This window comes from Arvicanthis niloticus, chromosome 20 (assembly GCF_011762505.2).
Source record: "Arvicanthis niloticus isolate mArvNil1 chromosome 20, mArvNil1.pat.X, whole genome shotgun sequence".
NCBI classification, from domain to species: domain Eukaryota; kingdom Metazoa; phylum Chordata; class Mammalia; order Rodentia; family Muridae; genus Arvicanthis; species Arvicanthis niloticus.
In genome coordinates this window covers 25,558,902-25,581,197 of record NC_047677.1, presented here as the reverse complement: position 1 = coordinate 25,581,197, position 22,296 = coordinate 25,558,902, and the positions used below count along the sequence as shown (strand labels likewise).

Genomic DNA, 22,296 nt, shown 5'->3' with positions numbered 1-22,296 from the left:
TTGGCAGACAAAGAGAAACAAAAATAATCAGCATAATTGCATGGAAACCTTTCAGACCTTATCAACATGCACACTGTATTTTCAAAGGGGAGTTTGCTTTATCACAGTGATGTTCTTTTTTCTAGCAAAAATCAACCATTATGCACAAAATCAATAATTTACTAAAAAAATGAGGGAACTGACATCTGCTTTGTTACCTTACCAAATAAGATTAAAAATGTCAAGTCCTAGGGGCTGGCAACGTAGCTCCACCTGTAGAGTGCTGGCCTAACTTGAAAAAGGCCACGTTCCTTCCCCCACATTAACCAAGGGCAGCGCTCACGTGTGACCCCAGTGCTCAGGAGGTGGAGGCCAGAGGATCAGAAGGTTAAGGTCACTCTTGGCAATACCGTGGCATTTAAGGACAGCCTGGGCTACATGAAACTGTCTAAAACACAAATAAGCGAACAAACAGAAACACTTTTCTTTTTCAAGTTGTATGCCATATGCAGCACGAATCCCGAGACAGTGATTTAACCCCAAGTGCAGGGCAGCTTCTCGATTTCCCATACTGCAATAGGTTTAGTGATCAATCAAGGTATTTCAGAAAAGTCTGAGGTTTGAAGGAAAAAAATGTAAAACGCCAAGTAACAAAGAAGCAGTTCCCAGGGATAAGAACGCTTGAGCTAAGAATCACTATATAATGAATACAATTCTCTGTCAAGTAAGAGAATATACTTTCCAATGGTTTTGCATTGCAATCAACAATTCATCTATCTATTTATTTATCTGAGACAGGGTCTCATATGCTGGCCTCAGACTCTTGACCATTCTGCCTGTACCTCACAAGTGCTATGATTGCAGGCATGTGCCGGCATGCCTGGTTCGTGTGGTACTGAGGACCAAACCCAGTGCCTGCCCGGCAAGCACTCTACCAACGGAGATATATCTCTAACCCTCAGTGAACATTTTTTTAAAGCTGTGAGACTCCTGGCTTTTGGTCCACCATGAAAAAAGTTTAGCAGTCAACTTTCCATACTTAAAGTAAGCAAGAGTCGGTAAGTACTCAACAGATAATGAAGACTTTTGCCTCACAAGCCTAAGGGGCTGAGTTCAACCACTGGCTCTCACAGTCAGTGGACAGAACCAGTTTTGGAAAGATGTTCGCTGAGTGCCACATGCACACCATAGCTCATGCAAACCTGTACTCACGTCACACATGAACACACACAAATTAAAACAAGTAAAAATCTCAATAGATCAAAAAGTCAGTAACTCTTCTTAGGCCTACTATGGAAGTTAGGTAACAGAACCACCCAAGAGACACAGGAGGGCACAAGAATCACAACTCAATCCTAGCATCGAGGAGGAGAACCTCGGGAAACCAGGGCTGGAACCAACAAACTGCTAGAGGCGCTGTGCGGAGTCTAGGCATGAAGAAAGAACCAGAGCAAATGCTGCGGGTGTGGAGGCTGAGGCAGGATCCTGAGCTCAAGGCCAGCCTGAGCTACTCACGGAGCTCCTGACTCATAAAACATTGGAACCCAGAACAAATGGACTGTACAGCTACCGTACTGAACGGTGAGAAACCTGACATTTTCCTGCTAAGTCAGAGGCAAGGCAAAGATACCATCACCTCTGCCTTTTACCCATACTCAAAGTCCCAGCTAGGAAGTAAGAGACAAAGTAAAAGGAAGATGTATTTAGAAGGAAGCAATAAACTGTCTTTTGTCACAGATGACATGATGGTCTAGGACCTAGATGCTAGATAAAAATCCAAAAGTTGGGCATGGTAGTGCATGCCTTCAATCCCAGCACTCAGGAGGCAGAGGCATGCAGAACTATTGAGTTTGAGAACAGTCTGGTCTACATAGGAAGCTTCAGGACAACCATGGCTACATAGTGAGACCTTGTCTCAAAAACAACAACGAAAACACTTTTCTTAGACTTAGTGATAATATCTATCAAGCTTGTAAGACACAAGATTAACATTCAAAGTTGAGTTTTATATTGATCATCAATAAACAGTCAGAATTTGACACTAAAATAGAGGCTGGAAGCTGGACAGTGGTGGCTCATGTCTTTAATCCCAGTACTTCAGAGGCAGGCAGAACTTTTGAGTTTGAGGCCAGGCTGGCTGTCCTGGAACTTGCTCTGAACACAAAGAAACCCTGTGTCAGAAAGGGGGGTCGGGGCAGAGCACAGAACTAGATTCACAGAACTGGCATTAGCCGGGCAGTGGTGGTGCACGCCTTTAATCCCAGTACTTGGGAGGCGGATTTCTGAGTTCAAGGCCGGCCTGGTCTACAGAGTGAGTTCCAGGACAGCCAGGGATACACAGAGAAACCCTGTTTCAAAAAAAACCAAAAGAACAAGAACACTGGCCTTTCTTCCAGAGGACCTGGGTTTGATTCCCAGCACCTACATGATGATTCACAACCAGAAGTAATTCTAGTTCTACGGAACCCAACACCCTCTTCTGGCCTTCAAGGGCACCAGAAATGCATGTAGTACTCAGACATACAGGCAAAACATCCACAAGAAAAAAATAAATATTTTTAAATAATAATAATGCAGTATCATTTATACTAACGCCCCAAAAGGGAAGATACAAAGCTAATAAAATTAAGTAGTATCTACTTGAGGAAAACCACAAAACTCTATTGACAATACGGAAGAACAGTCAGAGGAAGACCAACCTTACCCTCCTGTGAAGGCAGGAGAAGAGGGCCCTGGAGTGAAAACAGACAGAGCAGGAAGTGGAGCCACCACATCCCACGCAGACTACAGCAACAAGGAAACCAAAGGACAGACGCACAGCAGCACCTACAGGAAAGCTGGGCTGAGGAGCAGCAGATATCTGCAGAGCAATCCAGAGCCTGTTCTTTATGTGCAGTGGACAGAGGGAGCTGAGTTGGTCTAGCTGGGTCTCTGTAAGGGAGCAGTCTCAGGTTGTGGTCCTCTGGGGAGAGGAAGCACTGGGTGCTAGTCTTTTAACACACATTGCCAACATCCACACACGGGAAGAAGGCTTTGCCAACTCCCAAGGGTCTGAGGCATTTGTCCTTGTCAAAATATACATTCATTCAAGGCTTCCAGCTCCTCACATGGAATGCAACAGAGGACTCAGAAATAAACCCACATAAATCAATTCATTTTTAATAAGGGAGCAATGGCCGAAATATGGAGCAAAACTCAACTGGGGCAATCAGCAAGACCCGGAATCTGGTTAGAGACATTCTATCCTTTTTTTTAAAGATTTATTTATGTAATGCACATGAGTACACTGTCACTATCTTCAGACACACCGGAAGAGGGCATAAGATCCCATTACAGATGGTTGTGAGCCACCATGTGGTTGCTAGGAATTGAACTCAGGACCTCTGGAAGAGCAGTCAGTGCTCTTAACCGCTGAGCCATCTCTCCAGCCTGACATTTCATTCTTTACAAAATGAACCAAAAGATCTGAACAGAAACCACCAAAGAGGACATACATGGCAAGGCTGTATCTGGAAAGATGTCCAATACTGTGCATTGCAGAGAACTTCAGATTAAGACAGTCAGACACTGCTATGTGCCAGACAGAGGGCCAAGCCTAGGCAGGCAATAGGCTCAGTGTGTAAAGGCAGGCGCAAGCCTGTCCAGCTGTACTCCACCCCTGGAGCCCACAGCAGAAGAGAACCAATCCCTGGATACTGCCCATTGGTCTCCATGTGTGCACCATGGTAATGTGAAAAAACAGGGATGTATGTACGTGTGTGCACACACACACAAACACACATTTAAAAAGAATACAAACAAAAAAACTGCCTTCCAAACACTGAAAAGACCAAAAGAGACAAGGACACAGAATCAAAGGAAGCCTCAGTCATTGCTGTGGGAATCCGAGATGGTACAGCCCCTATGGATGACAACTGGGTATTTAAAATATATGTTAAGCATACTCCTAACACATGACTCAGCTGCTGTGCTCTCTGTTATTTATTCAAAGACATTTATAGCTTTATTTGTAAGTGCCACAACTTGGAAGCAGTCAAGAAGTCCTTCAATGAGGTGAAGAAGAAAGCACAGAACATCTGGACATCAGAGTATCATTCAGCAATAAAAGAATACACCACTGAGCCATGACGAGGCAGCAGGATGGGGCTGGAGGGACGGCTCAGCGGTGGAGTACTGGATACTCTCCCAGAGAAGCCAGGTTTGATCTTCAGCACCCACATGGCACTGCACAGCTGTCTGGAACTCAAGTTCCAGGGGATCCAATGCCCTCTTCTGACATCTGTGGGCACCGGGCATGCATACGGTACACAGAAATAGATACAGGCAAAATACTCAAGCCCATAAAATAATAAAGATAAATACTAAAGGAGAAAAGGTGTGAAGGGAAGATGAATGCATCTTGAGGCTGTGATCTCTACTGGAGGCACGTGAAAGCTCAGATGCCTTCAGTGGCTGGGAGGGAGGAAGGAATGGAAAGGAGAGGTGGAGACCGTGAAGCTGCTCTGTCTGCTACCGCAGAGGTGGTTGCACGCACATGACGTGCAACAAAGACTAAGAGTGAGCCTCATGTAAACGATGGACATGAGGTTCGCTCTGCAGCCAATGGACCGCTATGGGGTAGCCTCCAGGAGTTGGGGGGTAAGTACAGTGGGATGGGGGGCGGGGCACTCTACTTTCTGCTCACTTTCCTGTGACCCTAAAACTGCTCTAAAACATTAAGTTTATAAATTAAAAAACAAAAAGGTGCTAGAGTGATGGCTCAGCAGTTAAGAATGCTTGTTGCTCCTTCAGAGGAGCTGCGTTCAGTTCCCAGAAACCATGTCAGGTGGATCACAGCCACCTGTAACTGCACTCACCAGGACCAATGACCTGTTCTGGCTTCTGTGTGCACACACACATGTGGCATACAGGAACACATGTACACATAAATAACTTTAAAAAAAATCACATAAGTCCGAATTTTTAAGGATTATATAAATCCTAGACTTTACCTCTTGCCTACACACACACACACACACACACACACACACCTAGTCACGTGCAACACTTGCAAGGCAAGAGGCCCACCATGAATTAAGACGATACTGAACAAGATCTATCTCTCAAAAAAACAAAAGATTTGAATTTATCTTTCAAATAAAACCAAGCATTCAGGGCTGGAGAGATGGCTCAGTGGTTAAGAGCACTTACTCTTCTTCCTGAGGTCCTGAGTTCAATTCCCAGCACCCACATGGTGGCTCACAACCATCTATCTATCTGTAATGGGATCTCATGCCCTCTTCTGCTGTGTCTGAAGACAGCTACAGTGTACTCACATACATAAAACAAATACAATCTTAAAAACAAAAACAAAAAACGAAAACAAGCCTCTTCCCTGGGAATATTGAACGCCTTAGGACACACTGACCAAAGAGCCAGTGGGGGGGGGGCAGGCATGGTGTGGGGGTGTGCTCTACTTCCTGACTTGGCCAGTGGGGGGGGGTCACGGTGTGGGGGTGTGCTCTACTTCCTGACTTGGCCAGTGGGGGTGGGGGGGCACGGTGTGGGGGTGTGCTCTACTTCCTGACTTGGCCAGTCGTCGTACTTTTTCTGATTCTATCCAACAGCACATATATGCTTGACCCATGTACACTTATACACTTACAAGGAAAAAAAATTCCTTTATGGGATTCAAACTTCCTTTATAACAACTGAGTGACGACCTCACTGAGATGCACTCATTCTGGGATTTCTCTGAAGGCTCGCCCTTCTTTAGGCTAGACAGGCAGCTTTCTCTCTCCTAATGATGCCGATGCTTCTCTCCAGGCTTTGGAAGGGCAGGTCTCTCTTCCTTTATGGCCCCTCACGCTGCCTCAGGAATGACCTCCACCCTCCCTCCTCCATCAAGGCCTGCCTGTGCCTCCTACCATGGTCACAGCCTGTCTCCTAATGAAGCTCATGTCTACATGGTAAAGTGAATGAAGACATGAAATGCATTTACCCTTCCTGGTTTCCCCTAAGGACTCTAAGGGACGAACCAGGATCAAATGAAGATGGAGGAAATGCTGGGAGAGGCAGCTCACAACCAAGTCCAGGCTCAGAGTGGACAAGGGACTGGAACCATGTTTTAGGGGAAACTATTAAATTAATAAACCCAGCTTAATGCTGCCTGCCTCCAAAGTTCAAACACTCTCATAATAAGCTAATGTCCCTCAGACTTGTCTTTCGGTTTTCATAGTGGTTTTGTTTTTGAGAGAGTCACATTCTATAGTCCAAGTTCACCTGGAATTCATTATGTAGCTCAGGATGGCCTTAAACACAGGGCAATCCTTTTTCCTCAGCTCCAACTCCCAAGTGCTATAGTTACACACATGAGTTAGCACATCAGGATTAAAATAAACCTTCCCCCTGCAGTTCAAAGGACTGAACCCAGGGCCTTATGCATGCTAGGCAAGCAATCACCACCAAGGTACACCTCCAGCCTCATTTTGGTAGTTCTGAGACCTGGCCTCAGTAAGTTGTCAAGGCAGGCCTTGGCCTTGCTGTCCTCCTGAATAGCTCTTGAATGGCTGGGACCTGCAGTGCTTTTCACGGCCTCTTAGACTCCCTGGTTTGTCTTTGCCTCCTAGGGTTTCTCCTCAGCCTGCAGTCAGTCTGTTGAGAGGAGGGTCTTAGAGACTGGTTCTGTTGCTTCAAGCTACTTCTCAAGTCCCCTGAGTGGAAGGCCATCGTGCCTGGCCGTCAGGGGCTGCCCACTGATGACCAGTCACTTCCCTTAGCTCCCACTGTCCTCAGGTCAGCCTTGTTTCTCCAGTCACGCGGCCTTGCAGCCGAAGGTTACACAAATGCATCTTTCCTGCTACCTCTAAGAAATGGAAACTCTCAGGGAGCATCACCCTATTCATTTGGCCTGGGCCATCTTCACTAATGCGCCCTCCTCCCGGAGCTGTCAGCCTGCCATAAAAACAGCACAGCTGACTATGCTCCCCCCAGTCTGCTCTGAACGACACAGAACAACTCTTTGTCAGGTCCTCCTTCCTAAGCCTTCCCTAGGGAAGTCTTATTTTAACTAGGAATAACCAGACATAGTCAATTACAGCTTCTCTAGCTCTGAAAAGAGCTGTACAAAAAAGAAAAAGTGCCTCTGCTTCCAAAGCCATTAGAGAACTTTTTCTTATTACCCAGGCACCAAGAACACACACTACTCCACGGAGCCAAGAAGACCAATCTCCCTCCTGGAGCAGGGCAGCCACCAGCAGGCACTCATTAAATTCTCAGAGCAATGAGCAATGACTCTTCCCAGCTTTGTTTCTCCACGAATAGCTGAGGAGCTTGGCTTTTTCCAAGGCTGCCTCTGAAGACACTCCCTGGCCTATGAGCTGTTAGTGTGCTTGTCAGTATGTCAGATAAGCCTGGCTCCTCAGTAGCCACCATGGTTAGCCTTTCTGTTTACCCTAGTCAGTTCCTAGCTTGTTAATGCTTTTTTTTTCTTTCTTAAAATAATAATTTTAATGTCTGTGAAGACAGTTCATTCCAAAAAAGCAGCTGCCACCAAGTCTGACTGCCTGAGTTTGATCCCTGGGAGCTTTCGGTGGAAGGGGGAAACCAAAGATGTCCTCAGGCCTCCACATGCTTGTGCACATGTAACTTAAAATCCAAAATAAGCCAGGAATAATGGTGCACACCTTTAATCCCAGCACTTGGGATGCAGAGGCAGGCAGATCTCCATAACTTCAAGGCCAGCCTAGTCTACATAGTGAGTTCCAAGCCAACCAAGGCTTGGAATAATAATAAGACCCTGTCTCAAAAAAACAAAAATTAAAATAAGAAAAAGTTCATTATTGAAATATAAAAACAATGTTTTCTAAATATTTTCTTTCATTTCAAGGGTTTTTGCATTCTAGTCAGCACAGTAAATCTGAAAGGTGGCAGACTACAGTTACGTAGGGTGTATTTACACTGGGCTGGTATGGCAGTTACGCCCACAGTGCCTTGATTTTTGAAGAGATTTATTCCCTTGGTTGAAACACAGGTGAAAGATTCTATCCTGAAACTAATAATTAAGACGTTAACTAAGGGGAACTATAGATATTAGAGGGTGCGTTGCCCCTGGGTACAAGAGCACGCACTTCTCTTCCACACATCTGCCCATGATTTTATGCTGTAACTGTCAGACAACCTGCCTACTCAGAGGCAGGAGCTCCTGAAAGGCAAGGACTGAGTCCTAATCGCTGCCTCACCTTCAGTGTCAGGAAGCGATTCTGGTAGAACTGGTGTATTTAGAATGGGGGTTAGATTGTCATGACTTTGCTGCTGGAGCGTGGACCCAGTGTCCAACTTACACGAACACCTGTTCTACCACTGTGTTATGCCCCAGACCCAAACATCTGTCCCCACTTATGAGTTTTAAATCAGGCATTATTCTGGTTCTGACAGACATGACTTCAAATATCTCATGATTGTTACCTAAATACTGACTACCCTTGCACAAAGCAGCAGAAAAATGCTAAACCCGAAAGTTCTGAGTATTCTTGTAGATTCCAGTCCGCACCACTAACTAAAATTGCTTTTCAGCAAGTCTAACCACAGTGGGTCCTGTGTTAGAGATTCAGATGGTCTCCAAACTCTCACTGGGCCCAGCTCAAACCCGCCTAGGCATGAGGAAGGGTACTGTGGCTTGTCAACACTAGAGGGAGCTACACTCACATCACCACAGGGTGGTTCAAGTCTGGAAACTTCAAGGGATCTTTCTCCCCAAACTGATGGTCCTGGAGACAGAGCCTGTGACCATGAGTGTACAGGGCAAGCATTCTACCACAGGTGAGAACCCCTACCCATGACTGCTAGCTTCTTGTCTAAAAACCAAAGCAGCTGGGCACACCTGTGAGAGTTGGGGGCACCTGTGAGAGTTGGGGGCACCTGTGAGGGCAGGGCACACCTGTGAAGGTTTTTTTTTTCCCCTTACCTGGGTTATCTAAATCCTGATCTTTTGATGTGATAAGACCCACCCTATGTCTGGGTCCCACCTTCTTGTCAGCCTATGTAAAGGCCACAGACGAAGGAAGCTTTTGCTCTTTGCCTGCTTGCCCTTGCTCTCATCAGCAGGTTCGATAGTATCAGAACCTACTTCTCTGGGATGCCAGCATACACTGAAGACCAGCTGAGCCATGCAGCTTCATGGACCAAATGGCTACCCTGAACTTTCCATCCAGAAATAGATACATACGAGAGATACATGTAAACATCAATTCTGTCCCTCCAGAGAACTCTGACTAATAGACACTCTCTCTACCTCTAGAAAACATTCATGGCCTTGAAACTGTGTGACCTAAACCATCAGCAACCATGAGACTCATCAACAGCCTGTCTGCTTCTCTCTGCCCAGAGGAGGCACGGCATGTTCACCTGACTGCGGCTGTAACAGGCAGTGTGCAGGAGACATGCAGGGCTGAAGAACTCCTTGCATTTTCCTGTCTCAAAGATGAATGTGATTCAGAACAGTGAGGTCTCAGCAGTCAGACACTGACTACCTACTTTTAGGACACAGGCTGCTCCTGAGTAAAAATAGACTAGAAGTAACCTTGGAGAGCAGCTCTGTGGGTGAAGAGGAAAAATGTACTAGATCAAAACAGTTTTTTCCACTTAAAAAAATGCAAGCTCAAACCTCTAGAGAATAAAGTGAAACTCACTGGGTTCAAATCAAATATCAGAGTAGCTGGGAAACGTTAGTCTTTCTTAAGTCACAGATTGCAAACACTCTCTCTAGAGGTGCCAAGAGGATGGATGGTAAGACAGACAGATGGATGGATCTAGGAATCTCCCCCAACACCCCTCTCTCTAACACTACAACATTTTGTATCCTTTCACGAGAAGCAGAAGGAATCACATCAGTGTGAAAAGGCGACAACTTGCTTCCTCTTCTTCCAAAAGACTTCCAGGTTGCTCCATCATACTGACCTTTAAAATGTTCCGGCCATCAAAGGATTCTCTTTCCTTGAAGATATATTTGCCATCTGCTGTGTAGAGATTGTACCTGCCTTCAGCTGTAAATAATGCAGGGACAGTGTGAGAGGAAGCTGAGGTTGTTTGTATCTGCCCTGAGTGTCTATAGGTCCCTAGGCCACCTAGCAAATGCCTCCTCCTGCTTTAGAATCCACAAGAGCAGGGAGGAGGAGCAGCTGAGAGCCAGGAGATGAGGCTCCCATGCGGCAGTACCAACCAGTCCGTCCATGAGTCTTCATTCCTTCAGCGCTCTCAGGCACTAACTGTACACACTGGGTAACTGACAGCTCTCCCATGGATCTCAGTTTCCCACTAAGTCACCTCCAGAGTTTTACAACCCCCAAATAAATGGCATGTGATTTTAACTGTGTTAAAATACACAAAAGCTCACATATAAACTATTCAAAGCTGTTGGTGCCCAGGCTTTGGGTTGACCTAAGGACTCCTTCCACGTTGGGTCAAGGGTGGGGGAGTGCCACCATTAAAGCTATCCTTACACTCTACATGGGAAGGCAGCAAGTCCATGACCTTGGCCTAAACAAAACTGTGCTCTAGCTGACTGAGTTAATTTGGGTTGCATGTCCCAAAAGATGTCCTTAGAGGACAGCCAGAAGATTATCAAAGGGAATGGAGATGGGGGGGGGGGGGGGAAGAAGTAACATATCTTTTCATGTCCTTTCCAAGTAAAAATTCAATACAGAGAAGAGCACAGGGAAGAGAAAATTCAAAGGCCCTCAAGGATTATTTAACTTTCAGAATGCTGTCTGGCTGTAACTCTTCCCTGCCTTCCGGCAGACCTACCTGCATTCCTCTTTCTACTTCTCAGTATTATCTCCTACTGTACAGACCTGCAGACTCCCAGGACAGAGTTCTAACAACTGCATGGGCAGATCCCAGTTTAGCTACGTGTGTGGGAACTGCTGACCTAGCTCGGAATAGAAAGCACTCTACACAAGCCCCCACCCTCAGGCATACCCCGCAGTTTAAAACCAAGTCCTGAAAGCAGCCATGGTGGCACACTCCTATAAAGCCAGCACTTGGGATGTGGAAGATCAAGGGCTCAAGGTCATGTCCCTTCTGTGGAGCGAGCTGAAGGCCAGCCTGGGCTACATGAGATCCTGTCTCAAAAACACAAGCAAAACAAACAGCTTCCCTGCTAAGGAAAAAGAACATGAGCAGTCTGGAAAGAAGAAAATCGATACAGAGAGACTATTAAACAGTAGACCTCGTGGGTAGGGAGCCCCTGAGTCGGGAAAGTGCTGGCCTTGCGGCAGGAGGCCTCACTGAGCTCCATCCCAGAACCATGGAGGAAAGCTGGCTCCATGGCACACTGAGACTTTTAGCCCAAGGGAGGCAGAGACAGGAGGGTCTTGGTCTCACTGGACAGTCAGACCACCCTACTTAGTGCATTACAGGCAAGCGGGAGACCCTGGGGATGGAATCAGAAGGGGGCAAGGTGCAGGGAGACTGAGGCTCTGCACTGTTTAGGTTAAATTTACCCGGGCATCGTAAATCCTTCGGGGAGAGAAGCTCAATGACCAGAAGTGGGCCTCATGCATACTAAACAAGTACTTTACCCTACACTGTACCCCAATCCTTATCTCATATTTCCTTATTCGGAATCTGACAGCCTCATGTGTGACAGAACTAACTATATGCTAGGCATGCCCCTGCCTCATGCACTGAGTTCATCAGAGCAAAGGCTTATCAGGGACTCCTGGCCACCACTCATGGAAACCGTTGGCTAGTCTCAGAGGCCTTGCTGCTCACCGCCCTGCTGCAGCTCTTCGGGGACTTACCATTGGGGTCTTTCCTGAGCAGTGTGTTCATGACCGTGGCGTGCAGTTTCACACTGGTCCACTCCTTCACAATGAGTCCCAGGGACTGAAATCGCTCCAGCATGCGATCAACCAGTTCCTGCAGCCTGGAGTGTGAAACACAAGTTCTGGTAAACTCCAAACCCTGACCACTAATTCAACACAACGGAGTGTGTGCTCTGTGGCAGTCATGCAAAACCCTGCGCCAGCAGTGGCAGAGGCCACCACCCCCACCAGAGCTCACCGTTTGATTAAGAACAAGAAGTCACTGCCAGTTACGGTGACACAAGTCTGCAATCCCATCACCCAGGAGATAGACACAGGGACTCATAACTTTGTTGTTTTGTCTGTTTATTTGTTTATGAGTCAGGTCTCTCTATGTAGCACTGGCTAGCCTAGAGCTCACTGTGTAGACAAGGTTGGCCTCAGACTCAGAGATCAGCTTGTCTTTGCTTCCCAAGTATTGAGATGAAAGATGTGAGCCTCCAAGCCTGGCAGGATCGTAAGCTTGAAGCAAGCATGAGACACACAAAGAGTTCCAGGCCAGCCCGGGTCACAAAACGAGCTCCTGGAGAGCAGAGCCGGGAGAGGGAAAGATGTCACAGCAGTGCAATACTGGTTTTATGACAGTACTTGGCTGCGTGGAGACATAGATTCAGGCATGTTATTGAAGGATTAATAAAGATTCACAGACAAACCAGAAAAGTACGGCCACTTTGAGTTATTAAAAAGCAGTTCATGCAGTACCGCAAGGCGTGCAGGGTCACAGAGGCAGTCTGCTGGTTACTGGACCCCTGTGACAGAGTGAGAAGGGCTGGATATGAAGCAGCGGCCAGGACCCAGCGTCAGGCTCTTAACAGGGACTGCTGGGACCCAAGGTCCACTTCTGCACTTTGACTCCGCCAAGGAGAAAGTGTTTCCAAAGTAGAGAGCAGAAAAGAAAGAGGCAGTTGCACTGGAGCAGCTGGGTGGCTTCTTCGATAGAGAAAGAAGAGCAGACAATGCTCTGGTCACTGCACAGCGCATGGCACACTGAGCTGCTGAGTCACTTCACCTTCACAGCACGCGGGAACCCTAACTTACCAACCAGGGAGCTAAACAGAGGCAAGTTATGGAACTTGAACAGGTCATGTAACCTCTAAGTGGCAAATCCAAACACTCACTCTCTCTGTCTCTCTCTCTCTGTCTGATTCTGTCTCTGTCTCTGTCTCTCTCCTTCTGGGGCTGAGGTGTTGCTCAGTGATAGAATGTGTGATAAGTATGTATAAGGTCCCAGAGTCAATCCCAGTACTGAAACAATTTTCCTATTAATTTAAAAACGTCTTTCTTTTATCTTTTGTATGTGTGTGTGAGAGAGAAAGTAAAGGGGCAAGAGAGAGAGAAAGAAAGAGAGAGAGAGAGAGAGAGAGAGAGAGAGAGAGAGAGAGAACAAGCGAGTCAGGCTGGGCCCACATGTGTGACAGTGTGAGTGTGGAGGAGTAGTCAGAGGACAACTTGTGGGAGTCACATCTCTCTCTCCACCATGGAGGTCTGGGAATTGAACTCCCAAGCTGTCAGGCTTGGCCGAAAGCACCTTTATCCACTGAGCCATCTCGCCAGCACCTTTTTCATAATTTTTTCAGTTAGTGTACAGAATAATGGGTTTCATTGTGGCATTTTCATGTGCACGTACATATCCTTATCTTTATCATACGCACCCTCCTGCTACCCTCCCGTATCCCTCTTCCTACAAGTCCATTTTAATTAGCTAAAGATGAGTTTTTAAAAATCAGCACAGGCCAGTCTGAGTCCTCAGGACCCCACCATGGATAAGGCGATGGTGGCACTTCCTACATTTGCTGACACTCTGGGGCACGAGCAGGAAGGTCCCCTGAGAAAAGCCGCACACACGGTAGTGCAAAGGGGAAGCAAGGACGGCTCCCTCCCGAAGCCTGGGCTTGGTGACCAGGCGATGCGGCAGCGGAAGCTAGGAAGACTCCTCCGCTGACTGCTGTCAGGGGTAGGGCTAACACTGAGCCGTTCTAATTGTGTAGCACGGGACATCAGGTCTGAAGGAAGTTCAGGCACACATGTTCAAGGACAGGCAGTAATACAAGTCTGAAGTTCACTGTGGGCGAACGGTAGGAATGTGGCGGTCAGCTCAGCATCCTTCAGCTAGGCAGGGCGACACATGTACTTGGAAGACGGAGGTGGGAGGTCAACGTCTTCCTCAGCTACACACTGAGTTTGGAGCCAGCAGGGGCTACATGAGACCCTGTCTCAGTAAGCCAGAAAAAGTAGTGAAAGCACAGGACAGGTGCAGCACAGGAGGAGGATTAAGAGCTAGGCGAGAGACACCTGTGGACAGCCTCCTGTGAAAGGGCAGAGAAGGAACCAGAAGACAGAGAGGCAAGGAGTGCCAATGGGGCACAACCAGCTCAGGCAGCAGCAGGAGATACCTGTAGCAAAGCAGTTTCATGGCCACACCAGAGTCAAAAGTCTTGGGACAAAGAACAAGGGAGGAATGGGACAGCGGTTTGGCAAAGCAGGCCAGTCTTACGACACCAGAAAGAGAGGAGAGGAAAAAATGGCAACCTTTGGCGGGTCACAAGAAGCAGTGCAGGCACTGCTCAACTCTAAAAAGCCAGGAAGTGAGGAATGAAAAACATGTCACCCAGACAAATGTGCAGTCTCAGGGTTCAGCCACTACTAAAGAGGTGGGGCAGAGAAACTATGCCTCCATAATTGCTCCCTTAAATTGCTTCCTGTTTATAAAAACAACATCATCATTATGAAGCTGAGAAAGGTCAGAAGAGCATAAGAAGGGAAACATCCCCTTAAACACTCCAGTGTTTATCTGGGGACGGTGAGGTGACATCAGTGAAAACTGACAGCATTTCAGAGCATCCTCACACGCTGACAGTGAGCATCTCAGTCCACAGCATCAGAAGAACTGCAGAAATGACTCAGCTGGTAGGGCACTGGGCTCTACCCTGGTACCAAAAAATAAATAAACAGTACAAACTAGACATGGTGGCCTATGCCTTTCCTCACGGTACTTAGGAGGTGCTGGCAGGTGGATAAAAGTTCAGGGTCATTCTTGATTTCATAGCCAGTTCAAGGTCAGCCTGGGCTGTATGAGACCCTCTCTGAAAAAGAACTGCAAGAAAGTGTAATGAAATTTTATTTCTATAAAATAATACATATGAACAATGACTCTTGGTGGCTTTTACTCTGGGAAGGAAAACTGGGAAATTAGGGGTAGCAGGTTAATTTTTATTTCATTCATTTGTTAAAAAAAATAAAAAGCTTATCTGTGAAGGGGGAGTACAATTGATAAACAGATATCCTGGATGTGAAGATATAAAATATAATCTCACAATGCCAAGGACCAGCCTCCGCTTGGAAAGAGGTTCTTAGAAGGGATGTATGGGAGCTGCAAGAAAATGAAGTCAAAAGGTGGGGTGCAAGCTCACAGCCTTGTAGTCTACTCAAGATGGCTCCCCAGACAGCTCTCAGTAGCTAGCTCTTGGCTTTGTGGTCTGCTCAATGTAGCTTTCTGCTCAGAACAGCTCTTTCTTGCTAGAAAAAAATTCTAAAAGCTCTCTGGAAAGTTCATGGGTTTTCCAACCAGAGTCAGCATAGCTGGTATTAAAAATTCTAAAAGAGCTGTGTTCGCTCTCCAAAGATCTCCAAACAGCTCAGCTCTTGCAGACCAAAACCCAGTCTTTTATTTACATACCAATCCATTCACTCCATGTTCCCCTTTCATTATCCCATGAGTCGGCCTTCCATGACATTAGCCCCTTGAGTCTTAGAAGACAGCAAGTACATTTAAAAAAAAAAAAAAAAACTATGAAAGAAAAAAAAAAAAAAACTATGGCAAATGAACTCAGAGATCTGCCTCCTGCCTTTGTAAGCACAAACAATAAACTTAGCTGGGTAGGATCCATCCTGGGATTACCATTCCCATCATGCCTGGACCTAAATTTTCTCTGTCTCAAGCTGACCTTAAATTCAGGAATCTGCCTGCCATTGTATGTTTCTAACAGGCTGGCTCATAGTGTAGCTGCCTTGGTTCTTTTAGGTCTGCGAAACCTCTCATATAATTCATATTATATCTTTATATTTTGCATAGTTGAAAAATTACATATTTTGAACTCATGTTTTCAGAGTTCTTTTCCATTCAGGTCTGTCCTGAAGGTCACAGAGGTTTGCCATTTTGTTAAGGACACAGACACAACCTCACCTTCCAGACTTGTGCTGTCTCTGATTATCATGGCATTACTCTTGGCAGAGAGGACATTCCCCCAAAGGAGGAACATAAAGTAAAATATACAAACAAGCCTTACACCTAGCAACCATCAACACTTGTGGAGGTCTATGCACTGTTGACTCTTTTCCAGGGGCAGGAAACCATGTTACACCATCCCTTCCAAATGGCCATGCAGGACTCGGCACCAAAACATACAAATACAACTCTTGCATTTGCCAATTCTCAGCAGCTAGACTATATCCACTTCTTTTCTGTTTCACTTTTATTTTTCAATTCTATTTGTTTATTTATTCATGAACATGGGTACACTCAGGTGTAGAGATCAGAGAGTAACTTGAGAAGTAGGTGCTCTCTTTCCACCACGTGGGGCCTAGGGATCTAACTTGGGTATGGGCAGTCTAGACCTTGAACTCACACTGTAGCTAAGAATGACCTTGAACTCTACCTTGGCCTTCCTCCTGAGTGCTGGGAGTACAGGAGTGTGCCACTGAGCCCAGCAAAATCCTTTTAAGCTTGTATTTAGATATTGCTTTTAAATGTGACAGGGATATTATTAGATTTCCTAATCTGAATCACCTTTGTATTCCTGACATAAACTAGCTTAGTCATCTCTCTACCCTCTGCTTTAAGAAAATTGCCCAATCAAGCAGAATTTACCTTTTGCATCCAATTATTGATTCCACTGCCACTGCTCTAATTTGGGCCATCTTGCTTCTCCCAGACTACTCTAATGGCTCCTGCACACCTTGCTCCTGTCCTACGGTAATGTCTCCTGCTTCTGGCTCTCCCTTTCAGCTATGTGTGCAGCACAGGACTTGCTTTAAATGCATATAAAGCCATGTCAGGCAAAATGGCATATTTAAAGAATGGTGTCTGTACAAGACCCAGTCAGTCCTGTTCTAGCACGAAGGGGAAAGGGTTCAGTCCCAGCCCTAACTGAGGAGCCCTGGACAGCTGATGGTCACTGGAGAAGGGAGACTCAGAGCTCTTGTAATGGTGTAACTACCAACAAGCTGACCATGCTCCAGAGGACAGCCCTACACCCAGGAGTCTACGGGTAGCATAGACTGGACTACTGGATTATTTTTAAGAAAAAGGGGTGTGCTGGAGAGATGGCCCAGCTATTAAGAGCACTGCTGCTCTTTCAGAGGATCCAGGTTCAATTCCCAGCTCCCAGTTCCCAACCATCTCTAACTCCAGTCCTAGAGGATCTGACTCCCCTTCTGGTCTCTGAGGGCACCAGGCACATGTCTGGTATAAAAACATACATACAGGCAAAACACACATACATACACACATATCTATCTATATTTAAAGCTTTAAATTAAAAAATTATTATATATATTTTAAATAATTATATATATTATATATATACAATATAATATATATATATATATATATTTTAAATTTAAAGCTTTAAAAAAGAAGTAGACATGAAGTAAGGGGAAGGGGTACCTGGAGGAGTAAGGGTGAGGGATGTAGAAAGGACATGAGCAAAAAAATGTTGAACAAGCCGGACAGTGGTGCATGCCTTTAATCCCAGTACTTGGGAGGCAGAGGCAGGTGGATTTCTGAGTTTGAGGCCAGCCTGGTCTACAAAGTGAGTTCCAGGACAGCCAGGGCTATACAGAGAAACCCTGTCTCAACACCCCCCCCCCAAAATAAAATTGAACAAAATTCTCAAAGAACTAACCACAAATGCTTTTAAATGGCATCTGTGGTGGTCTGAATACAAATGACCCACACACACAGACTGATAGATTTGGATTCTTGGTCATTAGAGAGAGACTACTTGAGAGGGATTATGAGGTGTGGCCTTGTTAGAGAAGTATGTCTCAGGGGGGCTTTGGGTTTCAGAGGCCAAGCCAGGCCCAGTGGCTCTCTCTTCCTGCTGCCTTCACATCAGGATGTAAAGCTCTCAGCTACATGTCCGCCTATGTGCCACCATGCTCTCCCAATCATGAAGATAGTGGACTAAACCTCTGAAGCTATAAGCCAGCCCCAATTAAATGCTTTTCCTTCATGAGCATTCCTGTGGTTATGGTGTCTCTTCATAGCAAAAGAACACAGACTAAGACAGCATCTATTATTGAATACACAAATCTCTTATAGTTTACAATTTCCTACAAAAATTCTTACAAGTGCTTTGTCATATTTATTCCTAATTATCTTGTAATTTTTGTTGCTATAATGAGTACACAGATTTTAGCTTTCAAGTGAGGTTTTCTGTTGGTTAATAACTGTAATTATTATATTGACTTTATACAAACAACCTTATTATACAAAAACAAAGCAAAACAAAACAAAAACCAGTCTTAACTTATGTAGCCCAATTTAGCCTGACGCCTCCCTGTGTGCTTCAGTTTCAGCGAGAGACCCTGTCTCAAAAGCAAATTAATAAATGAGGTGTAGAACAACAGAGAAAAAAAACCTCTGCATTCACACACACCCACCTCACACATAGATACAGGCAGGCATGCGCACACGCACACGCATACACACACATACACACACACACACACACACACACACACTTTTAAAGGGGCATGTCTTACTACTGTATCAATTAGCATAAATTTCCTTGGGCAAAGGAGACATTCCAGAAGGTCTGTAGGTTGACTTAAACTACAGCTTTAGAATACATATGTCTCTTAAGTGTACATCTGGGAAGGGGGAATTTATATTTATAGGGCAGTTATTCCTGTGGAGAAATGGACAATAAGGTCAAAGTAAAGCCGTAGAAGAGATGGAAATGGCTCAGAAATGTTCTTGATTGATCATGTTGGTGGACTCCATGACAGTCTACCATTAAATTCACAAAGCTTTGACAAGAAGGAGTGCACCAAACATGTGAGAGCCGGCTTTGTGGGGCTGAGACCTAAGCTTTCCGTTAGTGATGGGACAGACCCAGTGTGAGAACTGTCTTCAAAAGAAACTCAGTTCTACAGTCTTATTTTTTCCATTCTCAAACCTGCATCTCTGCATATGAGGACCTACAGAACTAAGGACCTGAGCAGCACCACGAAGGGCCAAGGCCAGTGAAGACGCTCAAGGCAGTAAGCTTTCGCTCTTCCTGAGCTCTCTCTTCCCTCTGGACGCCGACAAGAACAGGGTAAGTCCTAACTGTCTGGTCTCGGGCACGTGTGATTTAAAATGGAACTGAAGTAGAGATGAGAACACTTCATTATTGTGCAGAACCAAACATCATAATCTCACATAATTTTTGGTATGGCTTCATGTTAGCTGTGTGCCTATAAACCAGCATAGGTTGTCTGGCAACACTGAGTTTGAAGTGTGTCTGCATGCCAGCCTCTACTTTATACAAATATTGCAAAGATCACTTGAAGATAGCATGATGTATGTGTGCAGTGCTGGGAATCAAAGGCAGCCCTTGAGAATATCACACATGAGCTCTACCATGGCTCCACTCTGGCCTGGCACACTAAGTGCTAACATAACCATACTTTCCCCAGAAATGATGGTTTTAAGCGTCAGAGGCAGGAATCTCATAGTACAAGTTCTGCTGGTGTATTCTGTGGAGTCCTGAGACATAGGGGGTCATGAGGTCAAAACTATTTTTAAATTTAATTTTATCATTGTGGGAGGTGTGTGTGATACACATGTAGAGGTCAGATGACAACTCTGAAGCCACGGCCCTTCCACGCTTTCATGAATTCAGGCTGCCAGGCTTGAACATCAAGCACCTAGACCCACTGAACTGTCGAGCTAGCCTCGAGAACAGTCCGAACATACTAGCTGGGCCATGGCTCAGAGGCAGAGCACATGCCGAGCCTCGGTGCGACACAGTATTGCTGCTTTGATTGGATAACATTTGCAACCATGGTACAAGAGCAATGTGCAGCCCAGCATAGTCACATGACCCTGAAATCCCAGTACTTAGAAGGCTGCAGCAGGAGGACTGAAAGTTTAAGGCTAGCCTGAGCTAAGCAGTGAAATACTGTCTGGAACTAATGCAAAAAACAATGGCGTGTAGAACTGGGGTCCCACGGCACAGAGACTGTGGTGGTGTCTGGTTATTTTACTAGTCTTCACTAAACATCTGCAGCTTGAAAAAGTCAACATTGTTTATCCTTGAATTTTGCCCCTTGAACACGCATCCTTTTAACATTCTTGTGGTGACACTGCCGTGCTGCATGGAGCACTTAACCCGAACACCTAGGCCATGGCTGTCTGAGGAGCTGGGCGCCGAGCCAATCTCTGTCCACCCAGCACCATTTGTACTTGGAAGAACAATGACAGGCAGATTATAAACGATCAGACTCAGCTACTTTGTAGATATTTTCTTTTTCTTTTCCTTATCTTTGTTGTTTTTGTTTTTTGAGACAGGGCCTCATTAATAGGCTTGGCTGTCCTTAAACTTACTCTGTAGACCAGGCTGGCCCCAAAACTCAAAGCTCTGCCTGCCTCTGCTTCCTGAGTCCTGGGATCAAGGGCATAGGCTACTCCTGACTTTGGCAGACATTTTTCTTTAAAAAGAATGTAAAGGAAAACAATCATCAACATTCTTTGCTAATAATAAAGTTTGAGCTTTCAGATGAAAATTTAAAATGTAAAGAATTGTATAGCCGCCATCATGGGCTTCACAACTTCACAGTGCTTAAAGATTTTGATAACATTAGTTGTAACATTCGCACATATTTTAAAAACAGCAACCTAATAAAATGTAACAATATTTAGAAGACTTTTATAATTCAGGGAACCATGATTTTCTTCCACCTTTTGGGAGGAGGATTTTTATTTTGTCTTGTTAAAACAAGGACTCATGTAGCAAACTAACCTAAACTCACTATGTAGCTGAGGATGATCACAAGGAGGAGCCTCCTGCTTGCACCTCCTAAGTGGTGGAATTATAAGCATGTATTGTTACCCTGACTCAAGCCTTTTCTTTTTTTTCAAACTCAGGGCCTCATGCTAGGCAAATGTTCTCACCGAGCTATACTTCTGGCCCCAAACTATTTTCTAAAAGACTAAAGTTACAAAAATTGTATGTGGGTTAAAGATCTCATGAAAGTGTGTGTGTGTGTGTGTGTGTGTGTGTGTGTGTGTGTGTGTGTGTGTGTGTATAGACAGCAGCTCTCACTCACTGACCTGGAGCTCACTATTTGATTAGGATGCTGACCAGGGAGTGGTTATTCCCTTCTCTGCCTCCCAGCTCCGGGGGTTGCCGGCATGCAATACCACACTCAGTACTTTATCTGGGAACTGGGGATCAAGCTCTGGGTCTCAGGCTTGCACAACAAGCATTTTACTAAGATATCTCCCCAGCCTCTAGAATTGCTGTTGTTGCTGTTTTTCGAGACAGGGTTTCTCTGGGTAGCTCTGGCTATCCTGGAACTCACTCTGTAGACCAGGCTAGATCATATACCATAATCCCACTCATCTCCCTGTCCCTCATATCACCCTCCATCCTTACAACCTCCCTCCCAAAAGGAAATAAAAAACAAAAAACAAAATTCTGTCCCACAGTATACCCTATTGTTCATACGTGTGTACATGCAAATGTTACTGCAGTGAGTCACTGGTCGGTTAGAGGCCTCTGTCTTCTGCTACACTCTCAATATTGGATCCTCACAGAAACTCCTTTCAGATACCCCGTTGTTGCCCTGCGTCATGGAGATCCTGTAGTTTCGGATCCTGTACCAGCCTCTTCACAAACTCCAGCAGTTCACTGATGGGACAGATGCTGGGCTGGGCTCCTTCAAAGCCCTGGAGCTAGGACTGGGTGGTATCTGATTTGTTCACCACCAACTTTCCCATGCTCCCCCATTGCCCAGGTGATGGGTAGGGACCAGATCTCCAGCATTGCCACAGCTAGGGGCAGCTCCACCATCATTTTTAAAGAAGTTAACACACACTAAATCTCTAAGTTTTCATTTCAATAAGTATTAATAGTTATTATATGATATATAATTTATATATTATTATCATTATAATACATATTAATGATTAAAGTACTGACAAATACAATCCAGAAACAAAGGCTCTCTGAAATGTCATTAACTCTTAAGAATTTGAAGCAATTGTGAAAGTTAGAGAATTACTATCTTCTATCTTAGTTCATTCACTGTTGGAAAGTAAATTCCTCTGTTCATAGTAGAATTACAGTAACATGAAGGCATTTAGATAGTTACAACTTAGAACACACAGGTAAAGCATCCATATTGGGTATCAAGTTCCAGCCTGCTATTGCTGTATGGGACACCTTTGTACTTTACATATGGGGTAATGTTGAAGAGCAATGTG

The 22,296-nt window shown here is 45.3% G+C and overlaps 1 protein-coding gene across 5 annotated transcripts in view; it reads right to left on the bottom strand.

The window, feature by feature from the left end:
* The window catches only part of Ascc1 (activating signal cointegrator 1 complex subunit 1), a 97,392-nt gene that overhangs the window by 23,794 nt on the left and 51,302 nt on the right, over nucleotides 1-22,296 (bottom strand). For all 5 annotated transcript variants that reach the window (XM_034524229.2, XM_076916639.1, XM_076916638.1 and 2 more), the window contains exons 8-9: nucleotides 11,760-11,884; nucleotides 9,916-10,001 (exon numbers count right to left, since the gene is read on the bottom strand). In XM_034524229.2, coding sequence (XP_034380120.1) covers nucleotides 9,916-10,001; nucleotides 11,760-11,884 — 211 coding nt within the window. The remainder of the gene's footprint in view (nucleotides 1-9,915; nucleotides 10,002-11,759; nucleotides 11,885-22,296) is intronic.